Source organism: Narcine bancroftii, chromosome 11 (genome assembly GCF_036971445.1).
Source record: "Narcine bancroftii isolate sNarBan1 chromosome 11, sNarBan1.hap1, whole genome shotgun sequence".
Taxonomy (NCBI): Eukaryota; Metazoa; Chordata; class Chondrichthyes; order Torpediniformes; family Narcinidae; genus Narcine; species Narcine bancroftii.
This window is the reverse complement of record NC_091479.1, coordinates 76,923,193-76,939,372: the sequence shown is the minus strand read 5'-3', so window position 1 is coordinate 76,939,372 and position 16,180 is coordinate 76,923,193. Positions and strand designations below refer to the sequence as shown.

General features: G+C 37.8%; 1 protein-coding gene across 8 annotated transcripts in view; it reads left to right on the top strand.

Annotated features, from left to right (window-relative positions):
• Positions 1–11,459, top strand: part of LOC138745953 (protein FAM118A-like) — a 46,412-nt gene extending 34,953 nt beyond the window's left edge. For 6 of the 8 annotated variants that reach the window (XM_069903537.1, XM_069903535.1, XM_069903541.1 and 3 more), the window contains 4 exons: positions 2,529–2,564; positions 6,824–6,904; positions 9,089–9,246; positions 11,031–11,459. In XM_069903537.1, the coding sequence (XP_069759638.1) occupies positions 2,529–2,564; positions 6,824–6,904; positions 9,089–9,180 (209 nt within the window). In that variant the 3' untranslated portion in view covers positions 9,181–9,246; positions 11,031–11,459. Of the gene's footprint in view, positions 1–2,528; positions 2,565–6,823; positions 6,905–9,088; positions 9,247–11,030 lie in introns of those variants that run through there. The other 2 variants (XM_069903540.1, XM_069903543.1) reach the window with 2 other exon arrangements.
• Positions 11,460–16,180: the final 4,721 nt, after the last annotated feature.

Below are 16,180 nucleotides of genomic sequence, written 5' to 3'. Positions count from 1 at the left end.
TCATTACAAGTGAATCTAAAAGAGTTACTGCAGAGCTTTTAATCATGGCATCATTTTAATTAGCCTCAATGGATATCTGCAAAATTCATCTACTCTTTTGGAATTCATGACGACTTGAAGTTCATTGCATCAGCCATGTTACTACAGTGGTTATAGAGCAGATCAAAGGCTGAGTATGATGCCCCTTGAAACCTCTCTACCATCTCCGTGCCACAAGTGGAGCATGAAGGAATGCTCTCTTTGCCTCGATAAGTATTGCTCCAACAACTCTCATATAGCTTGACGTTATTCAGGAAAAAACAGCCCAAATGACTGACCAACCTATACGTTTGTTCCTTCTACTGTGTGTGCCATATACAAACTACACCAAAATTATTTCCATTACATCCTCCAAACATACGAGCTCTACAACTACAACTAAGGAAAACAAGAGTAGGAGTCACATGGGAACATCAGCGTCAAGTTCCAATCAGCCTGCTTTGGAAATGGATTTCAGGTCCTTGGTTTTCTCTCGATAGAAATACTGGAGTTCCCCATCACCTTCTCTGGACAGACTGCAGGAATATGAGATGGGAGCTCAGTTTCTTAAGGGCTGCTGGCAATGCCAGTGAGGCCTGTAAGAACTTAGAAAAATGAATCGCAAAAAAGAAACCAGCAACAAATGATAACATCATGTTAACTCTTTGATATTGACAGTCTTATAAATTTTGAGCTATCCTTTCTTTGGAAGTTTTGCAGAAATATGTGACATTTTCTCCTTTTTGTCTGCATCTGTTGTTTAAGGTGTTCTCTCACAGTATCATATGGAGGAGATTCACAGACAAGGTCTCACTGGCCAAATGTCATTTGGTTTTCAAAGGTCAAGGAAAGGTTCTGCTTTGAAAAGCTGTTAATCATCTGTAGTGTTCAGTAATTTGCCAAAAAATGTGAATACAAGGGAGCACACTGGGTAGCAAAGGATCCAGGCCATTTATCCAATTACTTTTATAAAATCAGAATTAGGAAAAGTTAGAGCAAAGAGGTTAAGTCAAGTTTATTGCCATCTGATTGTACAGATATAACCCAAGAAAACAGCGTTTTCCGGTCCTTGGTCCAAGACATGCAACCAGACATAACACACATACAGATGAACAATACATATTCAGGACAAGCCTTCATCTATACAAAGAGATAGAATTTTCATGAATATGAAAGTCTCAAACTCTCATCTTCATGAAACGTAAGTTTTAAGATACAAATAAAGGAAGGAGAAGAGAAATTGTAATAAAGTGGAAGATTGGAGAAATTAACAGAGTAAAAGTGATAGGTAAGTAAGGGAACTTAAAGACAGTCTGAAGGATGTGTAAATCTAAAATGATTTTCCGAAATTACCAGAGGAATGTCAAGATCGATGCAAACTTCTTGTATTAGATTTAATGTGCACCAGTAAAATTAGTATTTTAACAATAATCCAATTATTTGCTCCATGGGAAGGGGCTGTAAATCTTGGTGATTGGCATAACTGAAAAAACAGTAATTATGCTGGAGGAAATTATTTTTTATATAGTTAACATTCAATAATACTTGTTGCAAAAACAAATCAAACTGTTAAAAGAGCTCTGTGAATAGACCAGTATGTGTGGAAAGAGAGAAATTGTCGATCTTCCTGGTCGACAGTCTGCACGCACCATGATTGAAGTAAAAAGTTTAGTTTTTGCTACAGATTATAGGATCTGCTGTCTCTTGTGACTCCATTCATATTTTTTGCTCGAGTTAGAAGTGTGGCCAACCTGTACTGTTGATTTCTCCACGCCACTGACTTGCGTATTTTCACATGTATGTTTGGTACATTTCAGATTTCTATCATTAGCTTTTTGTTATTTTAAAATTAGGCTTTTAGCTTGTTTAATGTACTTACGGGAGCAATTCTTCACTGAATACGAATTTTATTATTTACTTCATCTTCAAAATTTATATTTTGTTTTGATCTTGCATATGTTTTTCAATGAAAATGAATGAAAGTGGCAAAAAAATGTTACAACACTGAGGTTTGGGTGGTAGAGTTGTACAGCAAATGGCACACAGCACCAGGACCCAGGTTCAGTGCTGACCTAGAGTGCTGTCTGTGGAATTCTCACGGCCTTCTTGTGACCACTTAAGCTTCTGCTGCGTGCTGTTTTACTGACATATCCCAAGAATATGTTGGTTTGTTAACTACTGTAAATTGCATCTGGTCTGTCAGTGAGATGTAGATTCTCAGGTGGAGTTTATCAGAATATAGAGTGAAATAAAATGAAATTAACGCAAGATTCGTGTTGACGGATGGTTAATGGTTGATCAACTTTCTCTGTGCAGAGGAGCTTGCTCCCATGCTGCATGTCTGCAGAGCTTTCTCCAGCATTGTAATAAATTAATTTCTGAAGTGAATTGTCAAAGATGTTGTTTCTGGTATTTAAAACATTCTCTTAAGTGTGGTGAAGATTACTTAATTTTTTACTGCAGAAAAACTTTTAATTTTTAACTGATACAATACCTGTTTTCTTTTCCAGATAGCTCCTCTGCAGATAGTACAAATCTTTTGCTAGGTAAGGAACTGTAAAATAGCAATCCCAGCCCCATTCCCCCCCACCAACCAAACATTCTGTTATTTAAAATTGTGATGTTAAGGAAGAAAAACATTATTAATGTATTGATATTATGGCATGTCATAAATTTAAAATGTGATTGAAATGGTATAATTAAATGGGAAAACAAATAGCCATCTCATATAGAGGAATCTGGATGGATGGAATTATAATTCCTAACAAATGCAGTTACAGTACAACTCCAATCATCTGAAAAGGTTGGGACTGGGCCTATGTTGGATAAACGTTTTTTCGGATAACTGGTCATTTTTTTAAAAACCGCCCAGTAGCAACAGCAAATCACTTGTATCAATGCTTAAATAACAACAAGGGAAGGCTTTTAAGCATTAAAATAATATTTCTCACCGAAAAAATGCTGGCCACAACATTGCCGCCAGTTATGGTGACCTCCCATCCTCCACTGCCGATTCCCAACACGTCCCCACCACTGCCTCTGATAGCTGAGGAGGCTTCCTGAGCCGGTGGAACACTCACTGGTGAGTTGGTGGGCTCCTGTTTCCTCAGACAGTGGAGCTTCCTAGTCCCGACTCCGAACCCTTCCCAAGGCCTACTGCACATGCACACCGGACTTCCTGGTGTGCGGTAGTAGACCAAGGGGAGGGTTCGGAGTTGGTATGGGGAGTTTCGGTGTGCCAAGGAGGGAGGGGAGGGAACACCACCAAGCCTGAAGTCCTGCTCCTACCCAGGAGGCCGGTCTCCTTGATGACGCCAGGACAAGGGATTCTTCTGACCGGTTGCGGCTAGGAGACAGTGTCATGGTTTGAGAGGGAGAGTTGGAGTGAAAAGTCAAGAAACATAAAGAGAGCAGGGAGGGAGTTACCTGAAACAAGGACAGTCATTGTTCTAATTTCATGTAAAATGAATTTTTTTTTTCCAACCTGTGAGGTCAGTTCAGCTCTGAAAAAATTTCAAATAATTGGGGATTTCTGATTTGTTTCTGATATCCGAATGATGATTTCAGAGAATCCAATTTTGGATAAACTGAGTTGTACTGTATTACAAATGGGAGATGATTTATATTTGATTTCATTTTCATGCAGTGAACCTCAATTGTTTTTATTCAAATTGTTAGCACCATGGCAGACTTTGTTCCCTTGTCAAATAGGGAATTTTCATCTACAATTACTTATATTAACAATTATGTGGTATTTTTAAAACTGAAAACCAAAGGTAATACCAATGCAGGAATAGTAGAATAAGTAAGGAAGTATGGAGTTTTCAGTGGTGAAAAGTGAGCTTGATAGTGTGATAATTTATGATTCAATACATTAGGGAATGTCAGAAACTGTTTCATCATAAACATGAATGTGATTTAGAAGGAACAATGAAGTTTTCCAGAGCAAAGCCTGTAATAACAGTTTTAAATAAAGACTAGAAATATTAATTCCTTTCAGTGCAGGAATTTGCAGAAAGGGTGGAGATGGAAGCTGGTGTTTGGAGTGCTGAATGGTCAGAATAGGGATTTAGAATATTATCTGAAGCAAGATAGTTTACTTAGCTTTGCTTAGATTTTGTCACAAACATGACATCTTCCAATATATGGTTTCAAAGTCCAACTCATGCTGGACTTTGACATACCCAGAGCATTCGCCTTATCGGACTTTCTTTCCTGGCTATGGAGTCCCATAAAGGTTGAACTGGCTCCAAGCAGCATTTTGGGGTAGTACACTGTCATCACTAAACCATTCAGACAGTTTGCATCTCCTATGAAATATCTCTGATAGTCCAAGACATTTGATCACTTAAAATGCATGTCATTCATTGCTGGAATAAATCTGGGTTTACAGGAGTGATCTATTATAACATTAGAAACCATTAGCTGATATCAGTTCCTTGATACTCTGTGATAAATTCAGCAGTACTGCAGGGCATCAGATCTGCTAGAATCTAATCTCCAGTTATTGTTGTTTTTCTCTATTTGGTCAGGCATGTCTGGAATTGCAAGATACACTGAAACATGATTCAGCCTCATGATTTGTGTATTTCAGTCTTTAAACAAGAAAAATGGAGTGAAACTCAAAAGTCTGCAGATGCTGTGATTGTAGTAAAAACATTTTATTTTTCACAATTCACAAGTTTTACTACAGACACACAAGTGAAACAACATTTCACTTGTTAGTCTGCAGGGATCATCTATTGCATCCAGTGCTCCCATTGTGGTCTCCTCCACATCAGAGAGATTGGGGCTGCAGACTGGGAGATCACTTTGTTGGGTAATCACTTTGTTGAGCATCTCGACTCTCTGCGGCAATAGCGTGGATCTCCAAATGGCCTCTCATTTCAATTCCTTGTCCCATTCCCTTGTTTACTTGTCTGTCCATGGTCTTGTGCATTGGGTAGACTGAGACCACCTGCGATTTGGAAGAACAACACCTCATTTTCTATCTGGGCACCCTCCAACCTGATGGCATTAACATTGACTTCTTTGGTTTCAGTTTATTTCCCCCCCCCCACCCTTCTCTTCCCCCTGTTGACTTTCTCCTAGCTCTGTCAGTCTCTCCTTCTCTTTCCTTTTCCCTCTGACTCCTTTCACAGAACCAAAATTAATCCTCACATTTCCTTTCATCATATTCATTTAACACCTTTTGACTGTTGGACTGGACTCTTCCCTCTGTCATTCTTCAATCTTTATTCAGATGCCTTTGTTGTTTGCTTGTATCTTGAAGAAGGGCTCAGTCGTCAAACGTCGGTAATTTAGTTTTACCTCCAATGGATGGTGTGAGACCGGCTGAGTTCCTCCAGCATTTCTGCGTGTTTTCATTAGAAAAATGAAAGTTTGGTTCTCTTAATTGACTCATGATCAAGGTTCCAAGATTAGTTGCCTTTGGATCAAAGTGGAAGTGATTGTTCTGGAAATAGGATATTGTTTTAATTCAGATGGGTAATTTAAAACTAGCTTTAATTTAATTTGTGTAACTGACCAGTATAGTTGATAAATGCTGTGGAGTTTTTCTGTTGTTCTAATAGGAAATTTAAATTGACAATTTTGTTCAACTACAGACATGAATTCCCACATTCCTCTGGACAGCAATACTTTTACAAGTCCTACTATTAACAGTATACATTTATTTTACTTTCGACCTCTGAAAGTGTCACACATCGCAATCCAGGTTAAAATCCATCTGCTATTTCTTTACCCATATCTATAACTGATCTATATTCTTTGATTGTCCTTGCTCTATCCACAGACTCTCTAAATGCAAATCATCTTCAAACTTAATAGCCCATTCATCTACCTTATTCAATTTTTTTTACATTTATGTATATCACAAACAACAGGGGTCTCAACACAGATCCCCGTGGAATACTGCTTTTCACAGGCTTTCAGCTAGAATAACAGCCATTCATCACTACCCTCTGTTTTCTATGAGCCAGCCAATTATGAATCGAAACTGTCAATTCACTGTGAATCCCATGCATCTGTGGCTTCTGAATGAGCCCACCATAAGAGATCTTGCCAAATGCCTTATTGAAGTCGACAACATACACTTCCCTACCCATGCCAAGTACCTTTGACAGCTGCTTTTAAAAAAAAGCTTTTATCACATTTGTAAGATGTAACCTACACTGCACAAAGACATCCTGATTATTCCTTATCTGACCTCTTGAAATATATCTAATCCTATCCATATATATCCTCTCCAATAGTTTCCCTACCACTGCAGTGAGGCTTACTAGCCTATAATTTCATGGATTATCTCTATTTCCCTTCTTGAACAAAGGTACAACATTAGTTACTCTCCAGTTGCAACATTATTGTGTTGAAAGAACTATCCAGACTGAAGACAGTAGTTCTCCTTGTTTCAAACTACCCCTCTAAAATGTATTTTTATGTCTGATACCTCACCAAAGCTGATTATGACGTCTCTAATTTCTCATAAGTTTTGTTCAGTTTTGGATTGATAATAGATGGTTGACATGTAGGAAGTGGTGAAACTTACAAAAATTTCAGGTATAGTCCTCACTAATCAAGAATTTCAAAAATAAAATGCTGCAGATATTGTAAATCTGAAAAAAAAAACATTGGTGGGAATAATGCTCAGCACATGTAGCATTATGGAGAGAGAAAGTGAAGTCATGTTTCAGGATAATAGTTCATCAGAAATAATTTAACTTTTAATGATAATTTATAATACATTTATGTTGTATTATTTTCTTAGTTTCAATAATTCCTAAACATGTATGGCTTGATGTTGCAGGAACATCATGTTCAGATTGCGCAAAGAGGAAACAGGAAGAAAATGGTGATCTGACTCAAAAGAGGATCCGGAAAGGAAATGGTACATTTTCATCAAATATACAAAATATTCTAATTTTTTTTGTTAACTTTGTTGCCACCAGCCAGTGGGCTGACACAAAGGAATTGGGCAAATATAATATTCTAAAATTCACATATGATAGGTACATAGTGCTTATGGTTTTTATATTATCTCTTCTAAAAAACACATCCATCCCCATTGTGCTAAAATCTCAAAATATCATACTATTATCTAATAAATGTACTCTTCATGAAAATTTCAATATTGCATGTTTAAAAAATTATTACCTCAATAATGTAAATTAAGAAAAATCTTAATCTTTAACAAACATAATACTCAGATGCAGGTATTATTTTAGTATGGTGAAATCGAATTCTTAATATGACATAACTGCTGTGACAAATCTAATTTCTACTTCCCAAAGTGTATGGGAACTTTTTGATGATCTCTTTCAGAGTTGCCAGATTTGGTACAAGATTTTTTAAAAAATTAAAAAGTTGTAAAAAAACACCAACAGAACAAAGACAGCTTAAAATCTTCCAAAACCACCAAATGGCCCTTTCTGCAGCCAACCGATTCAAGAAAGCACCAAATTTCTGCTTTTGGTGCCAAAGGTACCAAATCTGGCAGCCCTGAACTCTTTAGCCAAAAAACTGCTGCTCATTTATTACACTGAACATTTTTTAATTGAACTTGTATAAATTGGAATGACACAGTTGAAATGATAAACAATGATGGTACTTGAAATAACTAAAGCTTCATTAAATGCACAAGATATATGAAACCATGCGGGGAGTGGCGTGATGGCGTAGGGAGAAGACGTGGAGAGACACCTCCCCCTGGCAGAACTATTCAAAACCTGTTTTAAAGTTTTTAAATTATTTTTAGAAAGTATTGAATATATTGTTGAAGCATCCTAGAAGCAGCTATGAAGAAAACTAAAGCTCAACCATCAAACGACTACTAAGCAGTTAACAAGTGCTGAAGAATTTGGGCCTATCTTATAAGTGGAGCCTCCGCACTCTTCCTCATCACCCTCATCCAGTCCTCGGTAGGATTCAGTCTACACCAGAGCTGGCTTCACGCAGTGCTGCGGAAGATGGCGCCAGCATCTGATGATGACCCCCTCTGGACCAAGAAGAACAATCGCGCTTGCACATTATGTCGGGTATGGCCCAGGCTGTGGGGGCACTCGACCTCTGTTGGCCCAGAGATCCTGGGCTGACGGGAGGGGTTTCCGCACCCATAGTCGGGCTGAAGCGGCTTCAGTAACAACAGAGGAGGAGGAGGGAGACACTGGAAGAAGAAGATCGAGTTATGGAGAAGGAAGAAACTATTATATTATAAAGATTGGCCCATGGTTAAATAGGCTTTAAAGTTTGTCTGATTCTCATCGTTCAGATACATCTTTAAAAATTGATTTATCTAAGCAGATGGAAAATTTGGCAATTTGGATGAATCAAGGGTTTTCATCTGTGAAGGATCAACTTGCTGATATGAAGGGGTTAATATCTTCTATTAATATAGATGTGGCAAAGTGCCTGAAATTGGTGGATAAGGTCCAAGATGAATTTAAGAAGATTGAAGAAGAAATTTTTTGATTTTAAAGATGATGTGGAATAATGTAAAGAAAAGATGGGACAGATGGAATACTCATTTACTGGATGGGTAATTCAGAAAAATGATTTGTTGAAGAAAATTGATGCTTTGGAGAATCAAAGTTGAAGAAATAATGTAAAAATTGTTGGTCTTCCAGAAGATTTTGAAGGTCCAGACCCAGTTCAGTTTTTTCAGAAGTGGATTCCCGAGGTTTTGGGAAAGGAATATTTTCCGAATGGTATGTAACTGGACAGAGCTCGTAGAGCAATAAGAAGGAAGCTTTTTCCTGGTCAAGCTCCACATTTTATTTTGATTAGATGTCTACGTTATCAAGATGGTTGATTTAAAGAGTTGCTGTTCAAAATGCGAGAAGTAATCAGGGCCCTTTAGTAGTTCAAAATAATAATTTTTTTTATGCTGATTTGAGTCAAGCAGTTATTAAACGTCATAAAGAATTTAATTTAGCTGTTTTGTGGAAGGAAAGATATAAGTTTGCTTTTCGGTATCCTGCTGTACTTAGTTTTTTATGGAGATTATCGATCTCAGTTCTTTAGTGATGATGCTGAAGCTCTTACATTTGCTAATTCTTTACTGGTTAACAAGCAGGTGCAAAGTCAAGAAGGGTTTCTTCAACAACCTGTTCTAGTTCAGAAGAGGAAGAATGGAAAGCAAGAGATGGAATCTCAGCAGTTGATTGATATTGATGATCAAGTTAATAGCACTCTGGAGGAAGCATTCTATACTTGGAATGATTTTATATTCAGGTACACAATCCTTTATCTGGAACCCTTGGAGGACAGTGTGTTCTGAATTTTGGATTTTTCCGGATTTCGGAAAGCCAGATTTAAGCCCACCCAAATTGTGCTGCCATATCCACTACCCCACCCCCTTTCAACCGCCCAACTCGCGCTGCCGGACTCCCGACTTGCGCAGCCGCCTTTCTCCCCACTTGCCGGATTTTGGAGCTTTCCGGATTTTAGATGTCCGGATAAAGGATTGTGTACCTGTATTATATTTTTTTGTTCTGTTCAGGGGAACATGACGACTGATCCTTCCAAAATCATTGGCCACTATGTGTCATTGGTCACTCCTGTATAATTGAGGGGGGTAATACTGCTTACACATTTTTTGTTTTGGTTTGGGGTTTAAAAATCTTAAAAAAGAGGAAAAAAAATGTAAAAATAAAAAAAGTTGTATGAAATTGGTTGGGACCACACATGGATTTCTGAGTATGGTTCTGGCATTCATTTTTTAAATAAGGGGCATTGAAAGGATATGGAAGGGTGAAGAGGATTAATGCTTTAAAAATAAGTCTTCTACAACTGATTTAGTTGCATGGTTTTGAAGGTAAATGTTTGGCTTGACAGGCTTTAAGGTGAATAGTGTTGAACAGTTAAACTCTTGATAATTTAGTGTACAATTATTCAGAAATCCCAATGGTTCAACGTATAGCTTAATGTATTTCTTCTACTCGCTAGGACTTGGGCTCCTGTGCTCCCTTTAAACCTTGGGGCTTCACTGAAAATATTCTGTATAGTGTATTTAACTATTATTAAATGTGAATTTATTGAGTCAAAAGTTCAGAAGACTACCCAAAAAAAGATCACATGTTAAAGCTTTACAGAGGCCCTTTGGAGTGAAATGAATGCCATTTTGTCATGGATCTTATCTGGAGCCCCTGTGCTTTGGACTCCTTATTAGCAATGCAGTTGTTGGGCTCATCCATTGAGATGATGAAGAAACAAAAAAAGGAGGAATGCTAAAATGGGGTTGGCAAATTAAAAGACTGAACAAGAATAAAATGGGGAAATAAAAATTATTTGCAGAGAAGAAAATAGGTTAAACAAAATTCAGTAAAACGAGGAAGTCTGATGTGATTAAGAAACTCAGCAGATCAAACAGCATACTTTATATAGCAAAGAAACAGAACCAACTACATCAGAGAAATTGGATGCAGACTGGGAGATCACTTCGCTGACCACCTTTGCTCTGTCTGCATCAATGACAGAATCCCCTGTGGCCAACCATTTCAATTCTGCGTCCCATTCCCATGGTGTCCATGGCCTACTGCACTGCCAAACCAAATCCACACATAAATTGGAGAAGCAACACCTAATATTCCATCTGGACCCTCTAACTGGATGGCATTAAGATTGACCTCCAATTTCTGCTAGACCACTCCCTGTTTTCTCATTTTTCATCCCTCTGTCTCCTTTCCTCGGTCTCCATCCCCTTCCCTCTTCATTCACAGAGCTATCCCCCCCCCCCACCTCCTGTTTTCTGATGTGCCTTCCCTCCCTTATCTACTGATTACTGTACCTCTTGCCTATACTCCTCCCCCACCCCCCACCATCATATTAAGGTGACTGCCTATATTTTGCTCATACCTTGATGAAGGGCTCAAACCCAAAATGTTGGTTATGTATCTTTATCTCTGCTAAATAAAGTATGTTTGATCTGTAGAGTACCTCCAGCATTATGTTTTTAAACGAAATTCAGAGGGCAGAAATAAAGGAATAAATTAGTTTAAAATTTTATCTTTTTACAGATACAGATTTTGGAGGATCATAAATTGCTACAAAACACCTTCACCAAAGTGCCAAATCCTATTCCATGATGAATGCATCACAAAGTTTTTGGAAACTTTTATGTGGATCGGCAGAAGTTAGCTGGTAACATTTTCTGTAGAATGAGAAACAGTGCTTTGTAACTGTTGAGCAGTTCTTACAATCATTAAATCCAAATCACTGGACCTCTTTGCCTTTGTGAACTTAACTATTTATTGTGATGCCTTGGGTATGAAGTTTGGATATTATCACATGGAAAACATCTAATTATTGATGTTTATATTGATTTGTTTTTTTTAAATAAATGACTGTTGAAGATGGGTGGACATGGGATGCTTTGTTCATAATTGAAATGATTGAAAATCATCTGCTCATTGTGACCTAAAATAATAAAAGAAGATCAGAATTTTGATGCTGGTCCTGTGATTACACAGAAGGTAAAAGATGTCCTATTAAACTGTATTTCTTATTGCAAGGTGGAAATGGATAGAGTGAAGAAATTTAACGTGTCCTGTCCTGCTTGTAAATGTGGGAACCATAAAATGGGAAGTGGTTTTGTCAATTGTGCAGAAAAAAAATAGCAGAGTGTTAATATGGTCTTGCTTATTCTTTGAATATTGTACATTTGATTATCAAATGTAATTTAATTCGGGGGGGAAGCAGGTGGAAATCACTTTATTTATAGAATGGATTTCAAGACTTCAAAATGACCGAGTGTGTTATAAACAACCACTTTTGAAACATCGTCACTATTGTAATATAGTAATGGCCTTGTCACAGGATAAAGCCTAAATTCTGTAATTTGGTTGGATTTGCAATAAAAAGAGTGAAGCAGACAAGAATAGAATTTCAGCTGAGGGCTTGACAATTTGTGAATGTGTTCTTATTATTATCTTAGTAGAATATTTAATTCCTAAATCTAGAGTGTGTTTGAATTGATTAGTTAGAGGAAAGAAACAAACTGTTCAACAAAGATTGACAAAATTGAACTCAGAAACAGGAATGATCTTGGAATGGACATAGAGGAGAAATCAGGGAATACTTGCAATGATGTTCTATTTTCTTCCCTCCAAGCAGATGTTGTAATGTTCTCTATGGCTAAGTATTGAAAGAAGCATGAGTTGCTGTTGAATGTGAATTGCCTTTGAATAAGAATCCATAATATCAGTATCAACATGATAGAACGATCTTTTTCCTCAAATTGACACATGCATCATTGCTTTTGAGAGCAATTTAATGGTGAGTAAAACATTGGTTGTGAAACTAATTGTTGCAGAATCAAGGCAGGAATTTTTGTTGTGCTTTTACTTGCCTTTTTAGGAGTGTACCAGACAGCAGCGATTTTTCTTTTTAAATTAGCCCAGATTTTAATTATTAATTAGCAATGATATAACACATCTAAATTTAACAAACATTTCAACTTAAATCTCAAAAATGCTTGAATGTCCTACACCTCAAGGCCCAATTCTTGAAAAGCTGTTCAAAGTTCAGTTTCGGAAAGTCAATGATGACATGCGGGCCTTGGATGAAATGAGTAGTTCATGAAATGGGTGAAAGAACCTCATGAAGTGTGTGATAAAATGTTGATTAACTCATGAAACCCTTGTTGAGGTGCAACAGCGAAGTGTTCTTTGTAGAGTGCCGACTAAAATTCCCCTCTTTGGCGTAGAGGACATGAAGCAAGTGATGCTTACTAAGCTTCCAGACCCTTTCATGGGTCAGCCAAACTCAATGGACTCTCACTCTGGTCACCATCCAAGTACAGTATTTCTTCTGTAAGTAGAACCCTTTTCGTTGGTCAGTCGAACAAAAAGTGACCTTCACTCTTTTTTGACATGAAGTGGTTTTCTCATTCCGCAATAACTAACAGGAGTAAATCTGACCATTTTGTCTATAACCACACAATGAGGCTGGGTAGATTTCTCATTCCCACAATGTGCTGCCTTCTTAAAATGGCCTCCTGTGCAAACGATGCACTTTCTTTTTAATAAGCTGGTCACATGGTCTCTTCTTCAGGGGCTTCTTCCCTTCACTGTGCAAATTAACAAAGTTAGGAATATGTTGTCTTCAGAACCTGCTGCTAGTTCAGTCACTTTCCAAAACCTATAAGGTTTGTTAAATCTGTTCTTTTAAAGGGACAGTCCCACACAAAAAAAATGAACTTGTAAATGGGAGAACATCACACCTCAAATGCCACTTTGTCTCCTGAATGTATGAACTGATTTTTTTTTTACTTTGATGTCAGAATTATCATTAAAAACTACCATCATTCTGATACTTCTCAGTTGAATTTTGTTCTGAAAAATTCAAATATTAATAAAAAGTAAAGCTGCTAATGTGATACAGTATTAATAACATTGTTTTGAAATTGTAGTGCATCTTACATTAAAGATTGGATGAGTAAGCACTCTGTGCATATTTTACACATGTCACTTAATCTGCATAGTTTTGTAGTGGAAATGTTTTTATGGATCATAGTTACGAGGTGATCATAGCTGGGGGAGATTTGAATTACGGGAACCTGGCATGGGAAGAATTTAGCTGTGAAGACCTGGAAGAGAGATGTTCAGCTGAGGTGAAAAATGCAATTGGAGTAGAGTGCTTGCTGTACTGATGATTGGGTGTTGGGAAGGAGTCAATTGGGACAGAGGGCAAAGATTGGATCAAAGAATCAGGGAATTAAATGGATGGTTGTTTAAACAAGGGATTGGTCAGCAGGGCAGGAAAGCAGAGGGCACTGGCATCAAAGATGAGAGTGGATGTGAGGTGCTCTGTGTCATCAGAAAATGAAAGAAAATTACTTACTGGAACAAGATGGATTCTGTGAACTTCCTGTAAGCAGTTTTGAAGGAACCATAATCAAAATGAGCATGAATGAAATTTGTTATCATTGTTCATGCCCACAGCATCTTTGTGTGTATCTGTATTATACATTCAATGGACATGAATCTACTTCTCAAGAAGCATATTATTAGTGCACAAGTTAATTCCATCCTATAACCAGTATGCAATATGATAGTTTTTCTCAACAGTTATGTTTTGATGCATTTGTAAGAAAAACTTGATATTTTCCTGGGTACACTTTTCTAAAGTATCTGAAAGGAGATGAGTTGCAGTTTTTGGTATCTTCAAGGAGCCATCAAAATTGATGAATCTGACTGTAAATTGTAAACCAAAAACATTTGCATGATGAGGTCTCCTTTTTACAAATGAGCTATATAGAAGTGGCAGTGCTTTCTACTGTTTCCAAAATGTGTTTCTATTGACTGCAAAAGTTAGACTATTTGGCCAAGTCTGCCTGTAACAGAATTGACTGAATATCTTCTAAGCATGGTTCGACAAGAACAGACTGACGCCAAAGAAAGCTCCAACCCTGAAGAACAGGCCCTTTGTATAGATGAGGTGAGGAGAATCTATCTAAGATGAACCCACACAAGGCAGCAGACCTGGCACTGAAGGACTCTGCAGACCTTACGAACATCTTCAATTCATTGCAGTCCATCTTCCCTGGAGATTTCAAGGGAGCCACCATCATCCTGGTACCAAAGAGGGCAAGTCACAGGCCTCAGTGACTACCACTCAGTGGCACTAACCTCCACCATTATGAAATTCTTCTAATGTCTGGTGATGGAATGTATTAAAGTGCTCTTCCCAGAGACAATGAACCCATTTCAATTTGTATACTGACGGACTGTTCCACTGTTGGTGCTTTAGCCTTATTTCCCCTACTTCATTCAGACCCACCTGGAGAACAACACCTCATATGTCAGGCTGCTGTTCAATGACTTCAGCATTAATGTAGTCATACCCCAGAGGGTGGCGGAGAAGCTGTCCTCGCTGGGACTCAACATCCTTCTCTATAACTGGATTCTGGACTTCCTAACAGAAAGACTGCAGAGTTACCAAGGTTAAATAAAGAAACTTGTGTGCTTAATTAGTTCTGTGATTTATTACAGCTCAGGCAGACTTCAAGGGTACTAGTCACCATTCTGTCAACTTTCCTTAGGAGCTGTATCAAGAACATCCTGGCTGGCTGCATCAGGGTGGTTGGATTGCTATAGTGCATAAGATCAGAGATCTATTCACAGAACCATAAAAGCGGTAGAGTATCCCTCTCATCTATCGATGTGATTTACCGGGATTGTTTAGCGTGCTCTCAAATCAGGGAGGACCCCTACCACCCCAAACACAGCATCTTCCAGCTACTCCTGCCAGGAAAAAGATATGCAAGTATCAACCAGAACCACCAGGCTGAGGAAAAGCTTCTTCCCACAGACCGTGAAACTGCTGAATTACTGCAAAACAACTTTCTATGACTCAACTACTTATTAATAATTATTTTAATACAGGCAGTCCACAAGTTTAAAAAAAGTTCTGTTACCTGGGTCTGTCCATAAGCCGAATTTATACACAAGGTTGCAGTTCTTTCTTAGCATTCATGAGGTAACATGCGCATGCGCGAATTTAGGTACAGATAATTCGTAAGTACAAGTTGTTTGTAACCCAGATGTTTCCAACCTGGGGACTGTCAATATTGCAATAGATGTCCGAAAATAATATATAATTCAAAAATCCAACTGCTTGGGGGGGTTTGGTCTGGATTTTCGAGATTCTTGGGCAGTACTTTTAAAATTGAAATTTAAAGAGAGATAAAGAAGAGAGGAACAGGTAAGTTTTGATAGTTTATTCATTAGTAAATACAGCATGCTTCATTTATCAAAACAGTTTCAAAGAAAAATAAAGTGGTTGCTTATTGTTGCTGTGTATCTGTGGTGCTTGTGCATGCCTGCACAGAAAATCCTGCAAAATTTAAAAAGTTTGAGTTTTCAGAAAGTCCAGATTCTCGGATGGTCCGGATTTATGGCATCTGGGGTTTTGGCATTTTACTGTATGTACTATGTGCATATGTACTCTGTACGTGCATTGTTTGTCCTTGTTTATGTCTATATGTGCTTTGCACTGTTCTGAATCGTGGACCGGAGAACGCAGTTTCATCAGGTTGTACTGGTACAATCAGATGACAAATAAACGATCTTGAAGGTTGGTGTGCTGCAGTGTCAAATTTATTTTGTTACATGATGCTTTTTATTTGTAATTATTAATATTAGAGGGTGTTGTTTTTTTTAAATCT